This window comes from Vitis vinifera, chromosome 2, assembly GCF_030704535.1.
Source record: "Vitis vinifera cultivar Pinot Noir 40024 chromosome 2, ASM3070453v1".
NCBI classification, from domain to species: domain Eukaryota; kingdom Viridiplantae; phylum Streptophyta; class Magnoliopsida; order Vitales; family Vitaceae; genus Vitis; species Vitis vinifera.
In genome coordinates this window covers 490979-510771 of record NC_081806.1, presented here as the reverse complement: position 1 = coordinate 510771, position 19793 = coordinate 490979, and the positions used below count along the sequence as shown (strand labels likewise).

Genomic DNA, 19793 nt, shown 5'->3' with positions numbered 1-19793 from the left:
CACTCTACACTTTGATTTAATTTATATTTTTATATTATTGATTACTTGGGCATACATGTTGAATGAAAGAAATATGAAGTGATATAAGTGTAATGATCCATGAAATATCCTTAATAATTTTTCTACTCATTTTGATTAATGATATCATGAAGTAAATTAATATGAGTTGAGGAGATAATTATTCTTTTGATTTATTTTTTAGGATTAGTGAAGCATTTCCATGTGTATTGCATTTATAAATTGTTGGGAGAGTGTTGGTGCATACATTCTAACTTGTGGATGTTATACTTTGTTGAATAATTGTTGGAACATAAATTTCTTGACATTGAGAAAGTTTAAAGTTATGTATTCTTTGTTGGGAGAATTTTTAAATAATTCTACAACACTTATTCACCCCCCACTAAGTGTATTCCATTATTGAGATTCACCGTTTCAAAAATCATTTGCAATACAAATTGTTTCATAAACCAACAAAAATATATGGTTTTTGTGAACTATCATACTTTTTAAATGTTAATGTCAATAATAATTTTTTTAATAAAATTGCAAAGATATTTATTATCTAACCATAAGTATAATCAAAGTCATATTTCAAATAGCAACTTAAACTTAATTCTAATAGGTCTAACAAAAATATTGCTATAGAGGAATGGGTCATATTGATGACGCACTATAGTATTAAAAATCTAAGTAATGAAGGTGATTTCAAAATCAATTGTTAATATTTTCAATACATTAAAAGTAATTATTGCTTCCTTTCATTAGATCGGTTGATGATGAGTAAGATTGATGTTGTTGCTTCTTCATATGATTTTAAAAGATTTTTTTTATATATATATTTGATAATTTTTTTTTAAAAACAAGTGATAAATTAATAAAAGGTAAAAAAAAATGATATAAAATATGAAAACAATTGTTTTTTAAAAAAAACCAAAAACAAAACGAACACTCAAGTGTTTTTCGTTCATTCAATAATTCGTTTTTATTTAAGCTATTAATAGAAATATTTCATTTTTTTTTCAAGTGCATGAAAAGAAATTATATTTTATTAATGTATTAATGGGATTTGTGAATTAATTTTTTTTCATTAGTTTTTTATTTTATAAATCAACCGCTCAAATAATTAACAAAACCTTTTTTTTTTCCCAAAAAAAAGGGGGAAAAAAATGTATAGTAATCAAACGTCCCTCCTCTCCGGTTCACCCTAATTAACGAGTCGTGTCGAGTCCGAGTTACACTTGTTTCACCTCAGAAACCCTCCTTAAGCCCCTTTTGCTCTCCCTCACTCCCCGAATCAGAGTTTTTGCCAGATGCTGATCCACCGCCATCGCCAAATCCTTACGAACGCCCTTCACCTCCGCCACTTCTCCCAATCTGCTGCCGCCGCGGTTCTCCAGGACCCCCTCGAACCACCACCGCTTACGTACCTGGAAGGCTTCCCTAGACCCGATCCCAAATTCGCGGAAATCATACGCGCCATCCCTCGTACCATCTCCGGCAAGAACATCTCTGCCAAGGAGCGGAAAGTCGGCCGCGTCCCCAGCATTGTGTTCGAGCAAGAAGACGGTCAACACGGCGGCAACAAGCGACTCATTTCTGTGAAGACCAACCAGATTCGAAAGCTCGTCAACCACCTGGGCCGGTCTTTCTTTTTGTCGCGTTTGTTTGATCTCGAAGTCGGACCCCATTTTGAGTCCAATGAGGTCATCGAGAAAGTTCGGGTTTTGCCTCGAAAGGTACGGTTTTTAGATGTTCTGTTTGGTTGCTGAGAGAAAAAAAAAAAAGGAACAGGGAAGAACTTAAAATTTTGATTTGATTGGGAGAAACGACAAAATATAACATGCCTTCTGAAACAAGAGATTTAACAAGTGTTTTTGAAACCTGTTGATCGGAAATTGGGCCTCATTATTTGGAATTTCTGTTTCCTGCGATATTTTCAGCTTCATCTGCATGCAGGCACGGATGCAGTGCTTAATGTGACCTTTATAAGGGCCCCTTCTCACGCATTATTGAAGGTTGATGTTCCTCTTGTTTTTAGGGGAGAAGATGTGTCTCCTGGATTGAAAAAAGGTAACGCATTTTGACACTTATCAAGTGTTTGTAGTTTTGACCGCTCGAGATTTGATTCTAATAAAAACACAAGTAAGTCAGCTTTGGTTAATTATATGTCATGCTTGGTGAACACTGAATAGCTGTAGCAATGCAACACTGTGAGGTTGTGAAACAATACAAATGGGGGTATTTAGTCTTGATGTATAAAGGGAGATAGAGTTATGGGTTTCCTCAAGATTAATTTTCTTTGGACATACTGTCAAATATTTAAAATGAAGTTGGAGTTGAAGTTGGTTCTTTGTGTAGAGTAGATGGAGTCATGCTAATGAAGACTTTGAATCTTAACCCACTATTTTGGCATATACAAGCCATATCCACCCAAAGCATGAAAATTTTCTAATTGTAGCTAAATCATCTTTTGCATTTGTCTCCATGCTCTACCACCTTTCACTTGGTTTACTGGAACATGATTGAACCTTCTCAACTGTCACCCCATTATGTATGAGGAGTTGGAGACTTGAAGTTACTTCTAGAATTCCTCTTCTGCTCCTAACTACTTGGTTTGGCTAATAGGTCACTTTTGAGCATAGGTTTTACTAGGGCTGATGCAAAAAATGAAATCCTCAGATGCCAAAGATGTTGGAAGCTTAGTTCAAGGGAAGAACTATCTATCTTAGGTATTGGGTGAGTTGTTGTGATTTTACCTAGGCAAGATGTTTAGTGGTGACATTATTGGTGGGACTCTAGGTGTATGGGAGAGCCTACTAGCTTTGCCGTGAGGCAAGTTGTGGCCTTACATAGATGTTATGTGGTAAGGTTCATCCATTATTACATTGAGCCTTAAAATAATCCCAATGTGGTTCTTCATCACAGATTCTTTTTCTTCACCATTACAACTTCTCATCAGCCAGAATGAAATGATGTGAATGAGGTATGCATAAAAGGTTTGAAGGAAAGATGAAAAGATTTGGGTATATGGGAAACACATATTGAAACAATGATGTACAAAGTAATGACCAAGCAATTTTATATCTTCAATAAGGTTCAATTCAGTCAACAACCTTAGAGCTGTTAGAGATGATGATGGGAAACTGGTCCTGGTGAACTAGGAGAATTGATCGAATTGGTGTTTAGACTTAATAAATTCAGTCCCATCTTTTTTATTATTGGACTACGGTGCATGGCGCGTCCCATGCATGTGAAATGAAAGAAGTGATAATTGAAAAGAAGCCCTTGAAAACACAGTAGTTATTAGTAGGAATTCACACCTTACAATTTATCTTTGTCAAGACTGCTCTTGCCAAAAGGAGAGTACTTTGTTGGTATCCTTCATTCTATTTAGTTCAGAGGTAATGCCCCTGAATTTGTCCAGAATTTAGGTTGAATGTTTGCTACTCTTAAACAAATATTTTTGTGTTTTGGAGTCTGCTAGTGTGGCCCAATTGGTTAGGGTGAATGCTAGGATGTGTGGTGGAGGCGCATGGCCTCTGGTTTAAATCCTGTTGTTGGTTTAATTCCCTGATTTACTTGGTGCTGGTTGTTGCGAGTGTGGTCAGTGCCTTAAGGTTTGGGTACTCATGTAGAGTGGTAAGGGCTTGTCCATGGAAGGTTCCTTGATCATCAAAATATAAATATATATATTTGTGTTTTGGTTGTTTTGATTGATTATTGTTGATCTAACTATGGAGTACATGTTTGCTTTATGCTTTGACAGGGGCATATTTGAATACCATAAAAAGGACTGTTAAGTACCTTTGTCCAGCAGATATCATCCCTCCATATATTGATGTAGATCTAAGCGAGTTGGATGCGGGGCAGAAGATAGTTATGGGGGACCTCAAAGTTCATCCAGCTTTGAAGCTTCTTCGGTCAAAAGATGAACCAGTTTGTAAGATTATGGGAACAAGGGTTTCTGACCAAAGGAAATCTAAATAAGTACTTATGCCCAGATTTTGTTGAGCAATTCTTAACAAAAGGCCACTTGATTGATGCATCATTGAGCTAAAGTATATTCTTTTGACTTAGTAAGTTAATTTCTTGATTTAGAAATTACCCATTGATAGGATCATGGAATGGTAATGTGGCCTATGGTGTTTTCCTTCTTTTTTTGTTTCTATTTTCGGGGATAGTGGTGAGGTTGCAGCAGAGAGCAAGGGATGCCATTTGAGCTGTTTCCGATGATCAGGGGTAGTGACCCTGAAAGAGTCACCTGTCCTTCAATGTAGACTCTTGCATGAATGGATTTTGGGATCATGCATGTGTTTTATGTAGCCTTGATTATGTGCTCTCAATCATCAAATGAATAATACCTTATTTCTTCTTTCATGATCATCCCTTATGTACCCACAAGTTTCAAGTTCTTCAAAATCAAAGAACAAAACAATAGTGGTCAAAATCAAATTTATTTAAATACAAGCCTTTGTATAATCCTTGGATTCGATCTCCTGAATTGATTTTGATTCAGGTTGCGACCACGTGTTGTTGAATCAAGTGTAGTTGAGGGTTAATTAGGTGCAGTTTTGTCTTGGCTTGAAGAAACAGAGAAATGAGGCTTGCTTGCTTGATGCTTTGATTACTTGTAAAGATAATTACAACTTAAATATGATTTTTTTTTTTTTTAGATATGATCTTTTTACTTTATTTGATAGTTAGATTTTATTTATTTATTTTTGTTTAATTTGATGACTTCAACCTAATCTAAATCCATTGTTATCTTTCTTTATAGTTTGATCACATTTGTATAGACAAGTGTTTGACCTTGTTCATGGTTTTGGTCAAGTTGTTGTATATTCATCACATTTTTATGGACAGATATTGCTTTACCTTATATTTAGTGCTTGTGCTGGATATTGCTAAAGCAAAAATAATAAATGGGGATGGTTTGTTGGGAAGAAAAAAAAATTGAGAATTTTAATTTAATTTATTATTTATTTATTTATTTTGTGTGTGTGTAAAGATACAAGTTTCTTTTCCTTTTTCCAAAAGAAAAAAAATGTAAATTTGAAATTAAAATTTTGTTCATTAAAATTGGTTTAAGAAAATAAATCATAATTAATTACTTGAAATTCAAACGATGCTTGTTAAAGAAAATAAAATAATATCCCTATCAGATAATTACATAATAATACTGTAAAACTTACTGAAAAAACTAAAAAGAAACAATAAAATATCGTCTTTAAAAAGCACTAAATAAAATATCATTTCTTGATAATTGAGTTCTTACCAATAAAATTTGAGGTACATAAAATGATGTCCAACTATAGAAAATATTGAAAAAAATAATCAAGGAATTAAATAATTATTAGCACATTTGCAAATTATTAATGTTGATTTTCTATTCTTTTAACTTTATTAAATTATTGACTTTTCGGTAATTTTAGGAAAAAAGAAAAAGAATTTCTATTTGAGATATGAAAAAATGATATCCAACTATAGAAAATATTGAAAAAAATGACAATGGAGTTAAACAATTATTAGCACATTTGCAAATTATTGATATATATTAATATTAATTTTTTATAATTATTAAATTATTGATTTTTCCAATATAAAGAATTTCCAACTCATTTCACTTACTTTTTTATTTATTTATATAAATATTAAATAATTTTAAAATATATAAAATTTTAAATAACTTTAAATAATTTTTTATTTTCTTTTATATTTTGTAAAGTGGAATGTGAGAAAACCATTTCTCTTAACATTTTTTTTTTCTTTTCTTAATATTTTTTTATAACCAAATATAGGTTGAGAAAATAATTTTTGCCATTACTCTTCTCCTTTAGTTAATACCGGACCAAACATGGCAACAAGTTCCATTCATCAAATATGTGCAATTAAAATAAAATAGAATAAACTTGGTATATGGTATGTATTACTGATATTATTCTTTTATTTATTTATTTTTATTTTGACTTTAATAAACCTAACAAAAATTGTGAGAATATATTCCTCATTATGCACTTAAATTTTGTTCATTTCCTTCTTCTTTTTGTTCAAAGTTGGAAACTATCTACCCTCTTCTCTAAAAACAGCAATTTCTTCGATTAGGAAAATGAAAGCTAATTGGAAATTATATGGTCTATAATATATTAATATGGCATTTTATCCATATTACAGAAGGCCTTTATCCTTATCCACCCACACAATCTATATATATAGAGATAGTGTGAGCAACTTCAATTCATCAACCAAAAGGAATGACATGTTTGCAAAGATGGGGATGAAAACTCTGCACGTCATTCTCTTGATTTTTCTCTCTCTGTTTGGAGCCTTCTGTTATTCACTGCCTCTTTCAACTAGGGGAAGATGGATAGTCGACAGTGAAACTGGGAGTCGTGTGAAGCTGACCTGCTTGAATTGGGCTGCCCACATAGATACAATGGTGACAGAGGGTCTTCACACACAGCCCATAAAAGATATTGTTGCTAAGGTGACTTTAATGGGGTTCAACTGCATCCGTCTCACGTATGCAACCTTCATGTGGACAAGACCAGACTACGGCAACAAGACTGTGGCTCAGTCTCTTGATTCTATGAATCTCACCCAGGCCAGGGAAGGGATAGCTCGGAACAATCCCCAGCTGTTGAATCTCAGCCTTCAGGATGCCTATGAAGCTGTTGTTGATGCGATTGGAGCAAATGGTCTCATGCTTGTGCTTGATAACCATGTTAGCAAGCCCATGTGGTGCTGCGCCTCAGAGGATGGAAATGGTTTCTTTGGAGACATGTTCTTCGACCCCAAGGAATGGATAGAGGGTCTAACACAGGTCGCGAGCCGGTTCAAGGGGAAACCTCAGGTATATATATATATTTAATTTCCTCTTTAGAGTTTCTGGATTTGTTACAGATTTCAGTCTGATGAATTCATAACAGGTGGTGGCAATGAGCATGAGGAATGAGTTACGAGGCCCACGCCAGAACCTGCCGGATTGGTATACTAACATGACAGAAGGAGCAAAAGCAATCCACAGCACCAACCCAGATGTGCTTGTGCTCGTTTCAGGCTTGAATTTCGACTTGGACCTCAGCTTCTTGAACACCACACCATTCGGACTGACACTAGACAACAAGGTGGTGTATGAGGCGCACTGGTACTCCTTCGACTTCACCCAGCAATGGCAGACTCAGCCCCTGAACCGGGTTTGCGGCCAGTGCGCAGATGAGTTCCAGAGGGAAGCAGCTTTCCTTATCACCGGCGATAACGCGGCTCCTCTTATTCTCAGCGAGTTTGGCGTTGATGTAAGGGGAGTAAACCAGGATGATAACCGATACTTCAACTGCTTGCTTCCCACTGTTGCTGACAAGGACTTGGACTGGGCGCTGTGGACTCTGCAAGGCAGCTATTATTACAGAGAGGGGAAGGCCGGGCCTGAAGAGGTATACTCTGTCCTGGATTACAACTGGGACAAGCCCCGAGATCCAAAATATCTAGAGAGATTGACCATCCTCCAACAAACTATCCAAGGTATAATGAGTAGTAGTTTGACAGAGTCTTGATTACCGTTCTTGTCCTTGACTAAAACTCTGGTCATGCATACAGATCCAAACTCGATTGCTTTATCATACTACGTACTTGTACACCCCGAAAGTGGGTTTTGCGTGAATGTTGAAGGACAGGACAACGTTCATGGAAGCAGCTGCCGAGAGCGGAGTAAATGGAGTCACAGCGGAGATGGGTCGCCGATTCAGCTGGTGGGTAGTGAGCTGTGCCTGAAGGCTGTTGGTGATGGAGTTCCCGTGGCACTTTCTACTGATTGTAAGAGCCCATGGGCGACTTGGAAACTGGTTTCAGACTCGATGCTTCATATAGCTGCTATGGATGAACAAGGGAACTCGCTGTGTTTAGAATCCACAAGTTCAAACTACTCTTCAATTCTGACAAGGAGTTGTGCTTGTTTAAATAATGAGACTAACTGTGATCCTCAGAGCCAGTGGTTTAGGCTTGTTCCTTCCAATTTATCCTAGTTTATATTCCTGGGAAAAATATTGGATTCATGTAATAATTATAGAGGAAGAAACTGGCTTTGAGTGGGCTTGGGTTTTTCCATAATCAATCTAATCTCAACCAAATATAATGTTGGATGGGTTTCGAGAAACATTTTCAATATTTGAATTGAACTTAAACTAAGTTTTCTCAATTTGAACTCAATTTGAATTAAGTTTGGATTGAGGTTCAGATAATTCAAGTCTAACCCGGACACAATTTAATATTTTTATAATATTTATAAGATTGATTATTTTGAATAATAAACATAATTTTCTTTTTAGATTTTAAAGAAAAAAATACCAAATTATAATTATATCATATATTTTTTCATTTCTTTTAAAAAGATACATAAATTTATTTTTATTTTTATTTTTAATTACTCTTTGAAATTTTGTCTTATTTATTAATTAAATTTTGGTATAAACATATAAATAAATTTAAAAATTACTATATATGAATTTTGAATCATGCAACTAATCAATCCAGCTAACCCGAGTCTAATATGATCTATTCAAGTTTACAAAAATGAAGTTGAATTGAACTTGAGTTGAGTACCTTAAATTAAAGTCGATTTGAGTTAAACTTAGGTTGATTGTTTTTAATTTGAATTGAGATTAACCATCTACTGCACTGTTCATATTAGTTTCTACTGTGTTTTTTACTTATCATTTAAGTAAAAATAGTAAGTCAAAATAATTATTTTGAATGAAACTTGAGTTATTTATTAATTATTATCAATAATTGAAAGAAATTAAAGAGATTACAATTCCGAGTCTTAAATGAAATAAGTGGACTAGATTGAATGAGATCCAATACAATAGAAAGTATGGTAGAAAGAACTAGATAACCTTTCTACCACACTTTCTATTGCTCAATTTATATATATAAATTCAATAAAAAAGAAACATAAAAATTTGCAACTACTACAACAATGGGAATCAACATGCTACAACTATTATCATTAATATCACAAATTTAATAATAGTGATAGAACTATTATTATATACTATTAATTTAATGATGGTGATAGAACTACTACCACTAGTATTATTAATAATTTAATAATAGTGATAGAATTGCTATTACCACTACTACTATTATTATTAATTTCATGGTAGGATTAATATAAATATTTACTTTTTTGTTAATGACATCCAAACATGAAAGCAATAAAAATAATAGTGAAAATGACAATGCATATAGCTCAATCATAATATCACTTGGGAAAAAAGAAAAAAAGGAAGGTTTTTTCTACTTCTACTCTTGTTTGTTTTCTTCTGAAAGATGAGCATTTAACCACATGGTTTTGAAATTAAAAGAATAATAACACTTTTTATTAATAATTAAAGCCACACAAGCCAGTTTCTTCCTCTATAATCATTACATGAATCCCATATTTTTTCCAAGAGTATAAACTAGGATAAATTGGAAGGTACAAGCTTAAACCACTGGCTCTGAGGATCACAGTTAGCCTCATTCTTTACACAAGCACATCTCCTTGTCAGAATTGAAGAGTAGTTTGAACTTGTGGCTTCTAAACACAGTGAGTTCCCTTGTTCATCCATGGCAGCTACGTGAAGCCTTGAGTCTGAAACCAGTTTCCAAGTAGCCCTTGGGCTCTTACAATCAGTAGAAAGTGTCACGGGAACTCCATCGCCAACAGCCTTCAGGCACAGCTCACCACCCACTAACCTAATGGGCCACCCATCTCCACCGTGACTCCATTTACTCCGCTCTCGGCAACTGCTTCCATGAACATTGTCCTCCCCTTCAACGTTCACGCAAAACCCACTTTCGGTGTGGACAATTAAGTAGTACGATAGGGTAGTTGAGTTTGGATCTGCATAGTGCATGACCAGAGTTTTAGTGAATGACGAGGACAGTAATCAAGATTCTGGTACTACGTCAATTGTCAAACTACTACTCACTATACCTTGGATAGTTTGTTGGAGGATGGTCAATCTCTCTAAATATTTTGGATCTCGGGGCTTGTCCCAGTTGTAATCCAGGACAGAATATACCTCTTCAGGCCCGGCCTTCCCCTCTCGGTAATAATAGCTGGCTTGCAGAGTCCACAGCGCCCAGTCCAAGTCCTTTTCAGCAACGGTGGGAAGCAAGCAGTTGAAGTATCGGTTATCAGCCTGGTTTACTCCCCGTAAATCAACGCCAAACTCGCTGATAATAAGAGGAGCCGCGTTGTCGCCGGTGATAAGGAAAGCTGCTTCCCTCTGGAACTCATCTGCGCGCTGGCGGCAAACCCTGTTCAGGGGCTGAGTCTGCCATTGCTGGGTGAAGTCGAAGGAGTACCAGTGCGCCTCATACACCACCTTCTTGTCTAGTGTCAGTCCGAATGGTGTGGTGCTCAAGAAGCTGAGGTCCTTGTCGAAATTCAAGCCTGAAACCAGCACAAGCACATCTGGGTTGGTGCTGTGAATTGCTTTTGCTCCTTCCCTCATGTTTTTATACCAATCCGGCAGGTTTTGGCGTGGGCCTCGTATCTCATTCCTCATGCTCATTGCCACCACCTGTTATGAATTTATCAGATTGAAATCAGTAACAAATCTAGAAACTCAAAGAGGAAATTAAATATATATACCTGAGGTTTCCCCTTGAACCGTTTGGCGACTTGTGTTAGACCCTCTATCCATTCCTTGGGGTCGAAGAACATGTCTCCGAAGAAACCATTTCCATCCTCTCTGGCGCAGCACCACATTGGTTTGCTAACATGGTTATCAAGCACAAGCATGAGCCCATTTGCTCCAAGCTCATCAACAACAGCTTCATAGGCTTCCTGAAGGCTGAGATTCAACAGCTGGGGATTGTTCCGAGCTATCCCTTCTCTGGCCTGTGTGAGGTTGAAAGAATCAAGAGACTGAGCCACAGTCTTGTTGCTGTAGTCTGACCTTGTCCACATGAAGGTTGCATATGTGAGACGGATGCAGTTGAACCCCATTGAAGTCACCTTTGCAGCAATATCTTTGATGGGCTGTGTGTGAAGACCCTCTGTCACCATTGTTTCTGTGTGGGCAACCCAATTCAAGCAGGTCAGCTTCACACGATGCCCAGTTTCGCTGTCGACTATCCATCTTCCCCTAGTTGAAAGAGGCAGTGAATAACAGAAGGCTCCAAACAGAGAGAGAAAGATCAAGAGAATGATCTGCAGAGTTTTCATTCCTCTGGGTTGACGAATTGAAGTTGCACACAAAACCTATATAATGGATAAATGATAGGCCCTCCTGCAATTTGGGTAAGATGCCAGCTTATTAATCACACATTTCCAACTAGATTTCAATTTGTTGATCCAAGAAATTGCTGTTTCTAGACAAAGTGTAGTTGGGTAGTCTTCAATTTCTAAAGAAAAAGGAATTGCTGTTATTGTCACCGTATTAAATCAAAAAGTTATCAACAACTATACCATTTATAAAATAATAATCATTTAAAAATATTAAAATCTAGCTAGCTAGTTAGTTGTGTATGTGAGAAGTCCTTAAACGTTGAGGTTAAGTTCATGATCAAGCATGCGTAGAAGAATTTTTTTTAATATATTATAATTATAGATGAAAAGCAAATTTAATATATTAAAATCACCAAGATTTTTCAAGGCAAAACCTTTAAACTTTTACATTTGAATTTTAAGAGAATTTTACAATTTCCTTTAAGAAATATTTTATTTTCGAAGAATCCTTAAGCAAATTCTCACACTTTAAATTCCTTAAATGATACTTCATACTTAAACTTAAATTTTTTTTTACAATGATAAAATCTTCATAAGTGTAAAAACTTGTTGAAACAAATTTTTAGTTTTACAATTTGATTAAAGGAATACTAACGAAGCTAAGATTGAGGTGCACTATGCAAGATTTTGAACAATAGTGTACTAAAAACTACTCTCCGGATAGATGAAAATCAATTTTAGGTCAGTGGAAAAACAATAATAAGAGTCAAAAGTTCTTTATACATGTATTGGAAGTAATCATTTGAAGAGATACAAGTGATCTGGTCAATCGAAGACGGTTCAATCGAGCGAAAAAGGTTTTCATAACTCATTACAAAAGAATGAGAATTAAGCACCTATATAACTTGATTTATTTGGTCTTATCTTTCTCATCTAAACTATGATTTCCATTTTAGGTTACCCAAAATTCAAAATTATATAGGAACAATTGTGTTTTGGACCCAATTGGGCTCAAAAAATAAGATTTGGTTCATAAAAATTGCATAATTGATGAGAATAATATAAAAAGACCAATATACCCTTTAAAACTATTTTAAGTATTTTCTGCCAAAATATTTGACAAACCTTGTTATCTTAATTTTTTTAATAATTATTCTGAAAATTTATAATTTTTAGAAAACTAATTTTTTTTTAAAATATATTCTAAAAATACATCATTTTAAAAAAAAAATTATTTTAACATATTTTTAGTTAATTTTTACATACATATTTTTAAAAATATATATTTTCCAAGATGTTTGTGTGGACCCTGTATTTTTACTCATGCACTCTCACTCGATGACGAACTTGCTTTTTTATTTGTTTGGCGAAAATTTGATTTTTTTTTTTTTTTTTAAAGACTTAGAGTTACCACTTATTTTTGTTTTATTTTTAAAGGGAAAACAAAATAAGAAAGAAAAATCCTAAGTGTGACTTCTGCTGTGTAAAAGCATGGTCTGTGAAAAACCAAATCTGGGCTCGGAGGTCAAGTTACTTATCGGGAAAGTACGATAAAGACCGTAATACCCCTCTAAGTCCCTAAAAACGGGCCTATACTAATAAGATGAAGCAAGTATAACAATTGATTGATTAAACATGAATACCGAACATTGATCAAATGTGTGAAAGCGAGACATGCATGATAATAAATAAATCAATAAACACAATTGGGTACAAGGCATACCTTAGTCACAAGCTTAGCGGTATCATAAGAGACAAGGTTAGTGTACAAACACAGAATAATCGCATGCATATCATAGAATGAGGTAAACCAATCAAGCATAGTAATCAATCAATCAATGAGAAAATCATATATGTTGGGTCCCACCAAAACCCAATTTATCTTACATGAATTAGTCTCACAAATTCCATTGTTTTAGAATTATGAAGAAGTCATTCTTGTTTATGTAAAATCAAGAGAAACAAAAGATTATTTGAAAACCAGAGTAGAATTAAAACTGTTCGAGAGAAAATCGGATTTTTAAAATTTATTTGAAAATTTGAGTCTCTTAAATTATTTGAAAATTGGAGTCTTAGGAATTAAATTTAAGAATTTGAATTTTGGAAATTAAATTTAAGAATTGAAGTTAAGAAAATTAAATTATGAAAATTGGAAACTTATAAATTATTTAAAAATGGAAGTTTTGAAGATTGGAATTTTGGAAATTAAATTTAAGAATTGGAATTCTGAAGAATTATTTAAAGATGAAAATTTAAAAATAAATAAATAAATAAAATAATAATAATAATAACGAAAATAATATGATTAAATAAATAAATATGAAAAATGGAATTTTAGAAATTGAAAATTAAATTTGAAAATCGGAATTTCGGGGAATTATTTAAGAAATATTTGAATAAAAGGGACGAAATAATCCCGAAAATCGGAAATCTAACGATTTCATGTTTTTTCTAGAAAAGTAATTCATCTTGACATAAATGCATTTTTCTATTTTAAGTATTTACACGTAGGTTTTAAAAGAAATGATTATTTTTACATGAAAAGAAAGATGATATTTTTGTCCAAATGAAATCTTATTTAAAAATTGAGTGGTTTGAAAATTGAGTTTTGAAAGACCCTTTTAATCAATTAACCCATTATTTAAATGAAATCTTAAATAATGAATAACTAAATAAATAAATAAATATAATAATAATAATAATGAAAGTAACAATGATAAAATAAATAAACGTGAAAAATGGGATTTTGAAGATTGGAAGTTAAATTTGGAAATCGGAATTGTTTAAAAATGGAATTTTAAAAATGAATGAATGAATAAATAAATAAAATAATAATAATAATGAAAGTAATAATAATTAAATAAATAAACGTGAAAATGAGATTTTGAATATTGGAAATTAAAATTGGAAATCGGAATTTCGAATAATTATTTAGAGATGAAATTTTAAAAATGAGTAGATAAATAAATAAACAAAATAATAATGATGAAAAATAATAATGATCAAATAAATAAATGTGAAGATTGAAATTTTGGAAATTGGAAATTAAATTTAGAAATCAGAATTTTGAAAGAATTATTTAAAGACGAAACTTTAAAAATAAATAAATGGAGTGATAATAATAACAAAAATAATAATGATTAAATAAATAAATATAAAAATTGGAGTTTTGGAAATTGGAAATCAGAATTTTGAAGAATTGTTTAAAAATGAAAGTTTTAAAAAATTGGAGTTTTGAAAATTATTTGAAAATTTGAAGTTTTGAAAATTAAATTTAGGAATTAGAATTTTAGGAATTAAATTTGAGAGAAATTGAAAATTTGAAAATTAATTTTGAAAGAATTCGGAATTTTAGAAAATAAATTTGAAAATTAAAAATTTGGAAGATTAAATTTGAACATCAAAATATGAAAGAATTAAAAAAAAAAAAAAAAATGTGAGATTGGTAGTGGGTGGTAGTGTCGGTGGGGATAATGGAAATGAGAGCATGGAGTAGTGCAAGGAAAGATAGCTTTTCATACCGTGACTAGCTTTTATGGGTAAAAATAAATAAATAAATAAATAATAAAACAATAAAGAAACACATTTGACTAATGATGAAAACTGGAAATGGAGGCTTCTAATGGTGCTCTCATTAAATGCTGCTCCCAAAATCAAAGACAAAGTGAAGTTAGCCTTGGTAACATTTCATGAGAGAGAAGAGTTTCATGCTCCCGCTGTGCAGACTTGCCAGCATCCTCTCATCTCTACACAGCTCCGCCAAGCACTCCGACCGAGATCTTCTTGTTCCTCCACAAAAATGCATCAGCGTGTTTTCCTTTGCTGAGAGCTGTGTGGACCAGCTTCTCCTGTCCAAAGAGGCGAAAATCCTTGGCTTTGGTGGAAGGCGGCGAGAATGAAACCCGTGAGATTATCCGAAAATGATGCATCCATATTCCTCAAGGATGAATCAATTAAACACAGCTTTCATATGGAGAGCCTCCTCCCAATCCCGGAAAAATCCCATTCCCCTGTTTTTTTCTCTCCTTGATTCTCTCACCCAGATACTCTTTTCAGACGTCCCCTCCGTAAGACCCCTTCCCTTTCATTTTCTCCCATCTCCATTTTCCATTGTTTGGTTTGTCTAGGTGGGGTAGAAAAAAAAAGAATTGGGAATATTTATAGTATAAATAGGTAGTGGAAATCCCATCTTACAGTCACATTAACTTGCTTCTCGATATTAAAACATTAAAACCAATATTTTATCTCATGCACCAGAATGTGAAGGGTCAATTCTTGAACAAATAATAACATAGCAGAACATGAAAATACATATGGCAAGAGGAAATAAAACATGAGAATTGATTTCGAAAGCATAACATTCACTAACCTGTTTGCTGTCAACCCCAAAATGGCTCCTTATGATGTCTTCTGCTACTTTACTCACTAAGCAAAGGCACTCCAAGCCCCAGATCACCTGCTCCAAGCTTTTCTCCTTCTTTTTGCCCCTTCTTCCCATCCCATCTGTCGCCAAAACAGCCCATCCATCAACTATTTTTCTCTTTAGTCGTCCTGTTTTGGTTGCTACCACCAGCTCGCCCCGTCCCATCTAGCCGCCCCATGCAGCTTAATCCGAGGTAATCAGAAGAATAATAAAAAAATAAAATAAAACCCCTCCATCACGGGTCTACAGTTTGATTTTTAAATAATAATAATAATAATAATTTATTTTTATTTTTTTTAAAAATAATATTTTTTTTTCTTTTTAAATCATTAAATTAAATTAAATTTTATTGAGATTTATAAAATAAATAAAATTTAAATTAATATTTTTTTATTTTTTTTTAGTCAATAAAAATCAATTTAAAAAAAATAACAAATCTATATCATTTTTCTTAATTTTAATACTTTTTAAAAATTTTAAATTTAAATAATAAATTTATATGAATCAAATATTAATTTGTAGGCTCAGTAAAAAACACAATTATCCTTATTATATATAAAAGTTACCTTATCTAACATCCAATGCAAAGACAAAGCAGCTGGTGTTCTTCGGTTTCACCCCCATCTTGCTTTTTCACTTTATTTTTTTTTTATGATATCTTATTATTTTCCGCCGTAATTTTGTTTTGATATGTCTTTTTGAAAATCTTTCTCACCCACTACATTTAATATAACCACTAGATCCAAATATAATTTTATAATTTTTTTTTCATTTGAAGTTTTTGAAATTTACAATTCTTTAAATTAATTTTTCATTCAAAATAAATCTAATTCATTTTTTTTTTCAATTCTGAGCGCTGTCATATTATATCATAAATGAATGATGGTTAATTGAGGAAATATTCTTCAACACGCCCCATAATTTTTTTCTCAGCCCCCTTTTTATTTTTCGGCTATGTTGATGACGGGCCACCTGCCTTTTGGAGAGATTGCAGTTTCTCAGAAACTGAAATGGAAATCTGCAGTTAATATGCCTGCACTTTACCCAAATCAGAGAAGGCTTTATCGACTATATTTATGCTGGCCTTTTGCGAAATGTGGGAGAATCTTCAAGTGGAGCAAAGCAAGTTACAAGTTTGCAGAGATGAAAGGGAAGAACAATCTGCAGACCATTCTCTTGATTTCTCTTGCTATGTCTGCAACTCTCTGCAATTCGCTTCCTCTTTCAACGAGGGGAAGATGGATAGTGGATAACGCGGCTGGGGGTCGCGTGAAGATGGCCTGTGTTAATTGGGTTTCTCACTTGGAGCCTCTGGTCACAGAGGGCATTCACGCCCAGCCCGTAGAACGCATTGCTGAGACGGTGAAAGCAATGGGGTTCAACTGCATCCGGCTCACATATGCGACCTTCATGTGGACGAGGGCCGACTATAACAACAGGACTGTGGCACAGTCTCTTGATTCCTTCAACCTCACCCAAGCCAAGGAAGGAATAGCTCGAAACAATCCTAAGCTGTTGAATCTCCAGATAATCGACGCCTATGAAGCTGTGGTCAATGAGCTTGGCGCACATGGGCTCATGCTTGTGCTTGATAACCATGTCAGCAAGCCCTTGTGGTGCTGCGCCAGAGAGGACGGAAACGGGTTCTTTGGAGACATGTACTTCGACCCCAAGGAGTGGATCAAGGGCTTAACCGACGTCTCCACCCGGTTCAAGAACAATCCTCAGGTAGTAGTACTAATTTACATTGCTCTCTCATTTTCTTGAGTATAAAATTACAACTGGTTTCACTTCAATCCTAGGTGGTGGCTCTGAGTATGAGAAATGAGATGCGAGGAGCACGTTCTAACGTGCCGGATTGGTATCGGTACATGCGAAAAGGAGCAAAAGCCATCCACAAGGCCAACCCAAAGGTCCTGGTGATAGTTTCAGGGTTGAATTTCGACAAGGATCTTAGCTTCCTGGGGCGCAAGTCATTCGGGTTTACGCTAAACAACAAGGTGGTGTTTGAGGCACATTGGTATACGTTTGACTTCACCCAGCAGTGGCAGCAGCTTCCACCGAACCGGGCTTGCCGCCAGCGGGCAGATGAGTTCCAGAGGGACGCAGCCTTTCTGACCACCGGAGACAAGGCAGCTCCTCTTTTTATCAGCGAGTATGGCATTAACTTACAAGAGACCAGCCAGGTTGATAGCCGATACTTCACCTGCTTCCTGCCCACTGTTGCTGAGAAGGACTTGGATTGGGCTCTGTGGACTCTGCAAGCCAGCTACCATTACAGACAAGGGCATGCTGGGGGTGGAGAATCCTATTCTGTGCTGGATTACAGCTGGAGCAAGCCACGGTATCCACAATTTCTAGAGAGAATGGTCATTCTCCAAAACTTGCTCCAAGGTATTTTATTAATTAAGTGTTTGATCATACATGATATTAACAGCTTTTGAAGATGGCCCATTTGAAACTGTAACTTTTTAACTTCAGAACTGCAACTTTTAATTAGGTAAATCCGAAAACAAGAACTTATCCCAAAGTTCTTGATTTGGTGATATTAGGGAGTTAACAACTTTTTATTAATTAATGTTTAACATTATTAATAAACTTTTTAGTATTAATCAAGTAATTAATCATACGTGAAACAGCTTTTGAAGATTTCCCATTTGAAGTGATTAACTTTTAACTTAAGATCTGCAACTTTGAATTAAATCCAAAAATAAGAACCTAACCCAAGTTATTGATTTGGTAATTTTAGCTTTTTATTAAATGTACAACACCCTTTACATTGTCAAATAAATGTCTTATCTGTTTACTCCATGGTTTACAGTGTCAATGATTTACTTGGCTCGATGGATTCTCTTCCATATATTCTTCATTTGTTGCTGAAAACTTGATTTTAACATGCAGATCCAAACTCAAATGTTTCACCATACTACCTACTCGTCCATGCACAGAGTGGGTTTTGTGTGAATGTGAAACATAACGATGTGGTTTCTGTAAGTAGTTGCAGGAAGAATAGTAGGAATAGCAGATGGAACCATGAAGGAGATAGATCACCCATCAAGAAGTTGGGCCGTAAGCACTGCCTCAAGGCTGTTGGTGATGGGGTTCCTCTCACTCTCTCTGATGACTGCTCCAGCCCAAGAGCTACCTGGCAATTGGTTTCAGACTCGATGCTCCAAATCGCTGCCATGGATGAACAAGGGAACCCACTGTGCCTAGATGCCACGCCCTCATCAAACTCTACTCCTATTTTGACCAGGGCTTGTGCCTGTCTAAACAATGAGGCTGGTTGTGATCCTCTCAGCCAGTGGTTCAAGCTTGTTCCTTCAAATATAGCTTAATTTTGCTTCTTGTTTTTGAATATTAATGAAGGAAAATTGTTGATAGGTATTTTGTAATCATGATTTTCTTTTTAACAATTACTAAACTAATGAATAGCATATTGATCTACATTCTTTTCATACGCCTACCAAAATTCTAACGTTTCTTTTCCTTTTATTTGTTTAAAAGAATTAAGCCATCGTCCTCTATTCCTTAAAATTTCAATTTCTTAAAAATGATTCTTACTTTGACCAAATATGATTTTTTGACCAAAATATCCTTTCTAAAATTTACATATATGTCTCGGATTATAGCATTTAAAAAAATATATATAAGAAATATTTACGGAATGCTAGCTATGTAAATAAGGGAAGTATACAATTCTATATATTCTTATATTTAGAAGTTATATAACAATTGTTTTGGTGCCAAAATTATATGAAAAATAATTTATATATTATTATAATTTTAAGTTATTTGTAATGATTATTTTATATGTTCTTGTACCCGTAGTGATACAAATATATGTTAAAAGTAGTTGTCCAATAGGATAACACGACTATTTTAGAAAACATTAAATAGGGAGTTGAATTTTTAACCGACCCACGTTCATATATTAAATAGTGGCTAACGACAAATAATGATATTGCTGTGAATTTTTAAAAAATTAATAAAAAAGAAGAAAAAAAATTGCATATGCATATGCAAGAGAGGAAATGAATGTGGATAGGGTTAGGTTAGGGAGGCTTAGGGCTGAGGTGGGTGTTGAAAGAAAATGAGGTAGGAAGAAATATGAAAGGTATGGACTTCTAAAAATTTAACTCAAGAATTTCAAAG

The 19793-nt window shown here is 34.2% G+C and overlaps 4 protein-coding genes across 5 annotated transcripts; 3 read left to right on the top strand and 1 right to left on the bottom strand.

The window, feature by feature from the left end:
* Positions 1-1198: 1198 nt before the first annotated feature.
* On the top strand, positions 1199-4377 carry LOC100255348 (uncharacterized). The gene is made up of 3 exons (XM_002272311.4): positions 1199-1736; positions 1941-2070; positions 3767-4377. The coding sequence occupies exons 1-3, from the start codon at positions 1311-1313 to the stop codon at positions 3985-3987; spliced, it is 777 nt and encodes a 258-aa protein (XP_002272347.3). The 5' UTR covers positions 1199-1310; the 3' UTR covers positions 3988-4377.
* Positions 4378-6150: 1773 nt separating this feature from the next.
* LOC100250178 (glycosyl hydrolase 5 family protein) lies at positions 6151-8187 on the top strand. The gene is made up of 3 exons (XM_002272350.4): positions 6151-6850; positions 6927-7518; positions 7594-8187. Exons 1-3 carry the CDS (start codon positions 6257-6259, stop codon positions 8016-8018), a joined length of 1611 nt encoding a protein of 536 aa, XP_002272386.2. The 5' UTR covers positions 6151-6256; the 3' UTR covers positions 8019-8187.
* Positions 8188-9331: 1144 nt separating this feature from the next.
* On the bottom strand, positions 9332-11290 carry LOC100245045 (glycosyl hydrolase 5 family protein). The gene is made up of 3 exons (XM_002272386.5): positions 10637-11290; positions 9974-10565; positions 9332-9880 (listed from the first exon to the last, which is right to left on the bottom strand). Exons 1-3 carry the CDS (start codon positions 11210-11212, stop codon positions 9456-9458), a joined length of 1593 nt encoding a protein of 530 aa, XP_002272422.2. The 5' UTR covers positions 11213-11290; the 3' UTR covers positions 9332-9455.
* A 5372-nt stretch (positions 11291-16662) lies between these two features.
* LOC100267356 (glycosyl hydrolase 5 family protein) lies at positions 16663-19096 on the top strand. Of its 2 annotated transcripts, none has more exons than XM_019225937.2 (3): positions 16663-17369; positions 17441-18032; positions 18540-19096. In XM_019225937.2, exons 1-3 carry the CDS (start codon positions 16668-16670, stop codon positions 18974-18976), a joined length of 1731 nt encoding a protein of 576 aa, XP_019081482.2. In that variant the 5' UTR covers positions 16663-16667; the 3' UTR covers positions 18977-19096. The 2 variants fall into 2 exon arrangements, with proteins under 2 accessions (XP_019081482.2, XP_002272454.4); XM_002272418.4 differs by having other exon boundaries at positions 16666-17366.
* The last annotated feature ends 697 nt before the right edge of the window (positions 19097-19793 follow it).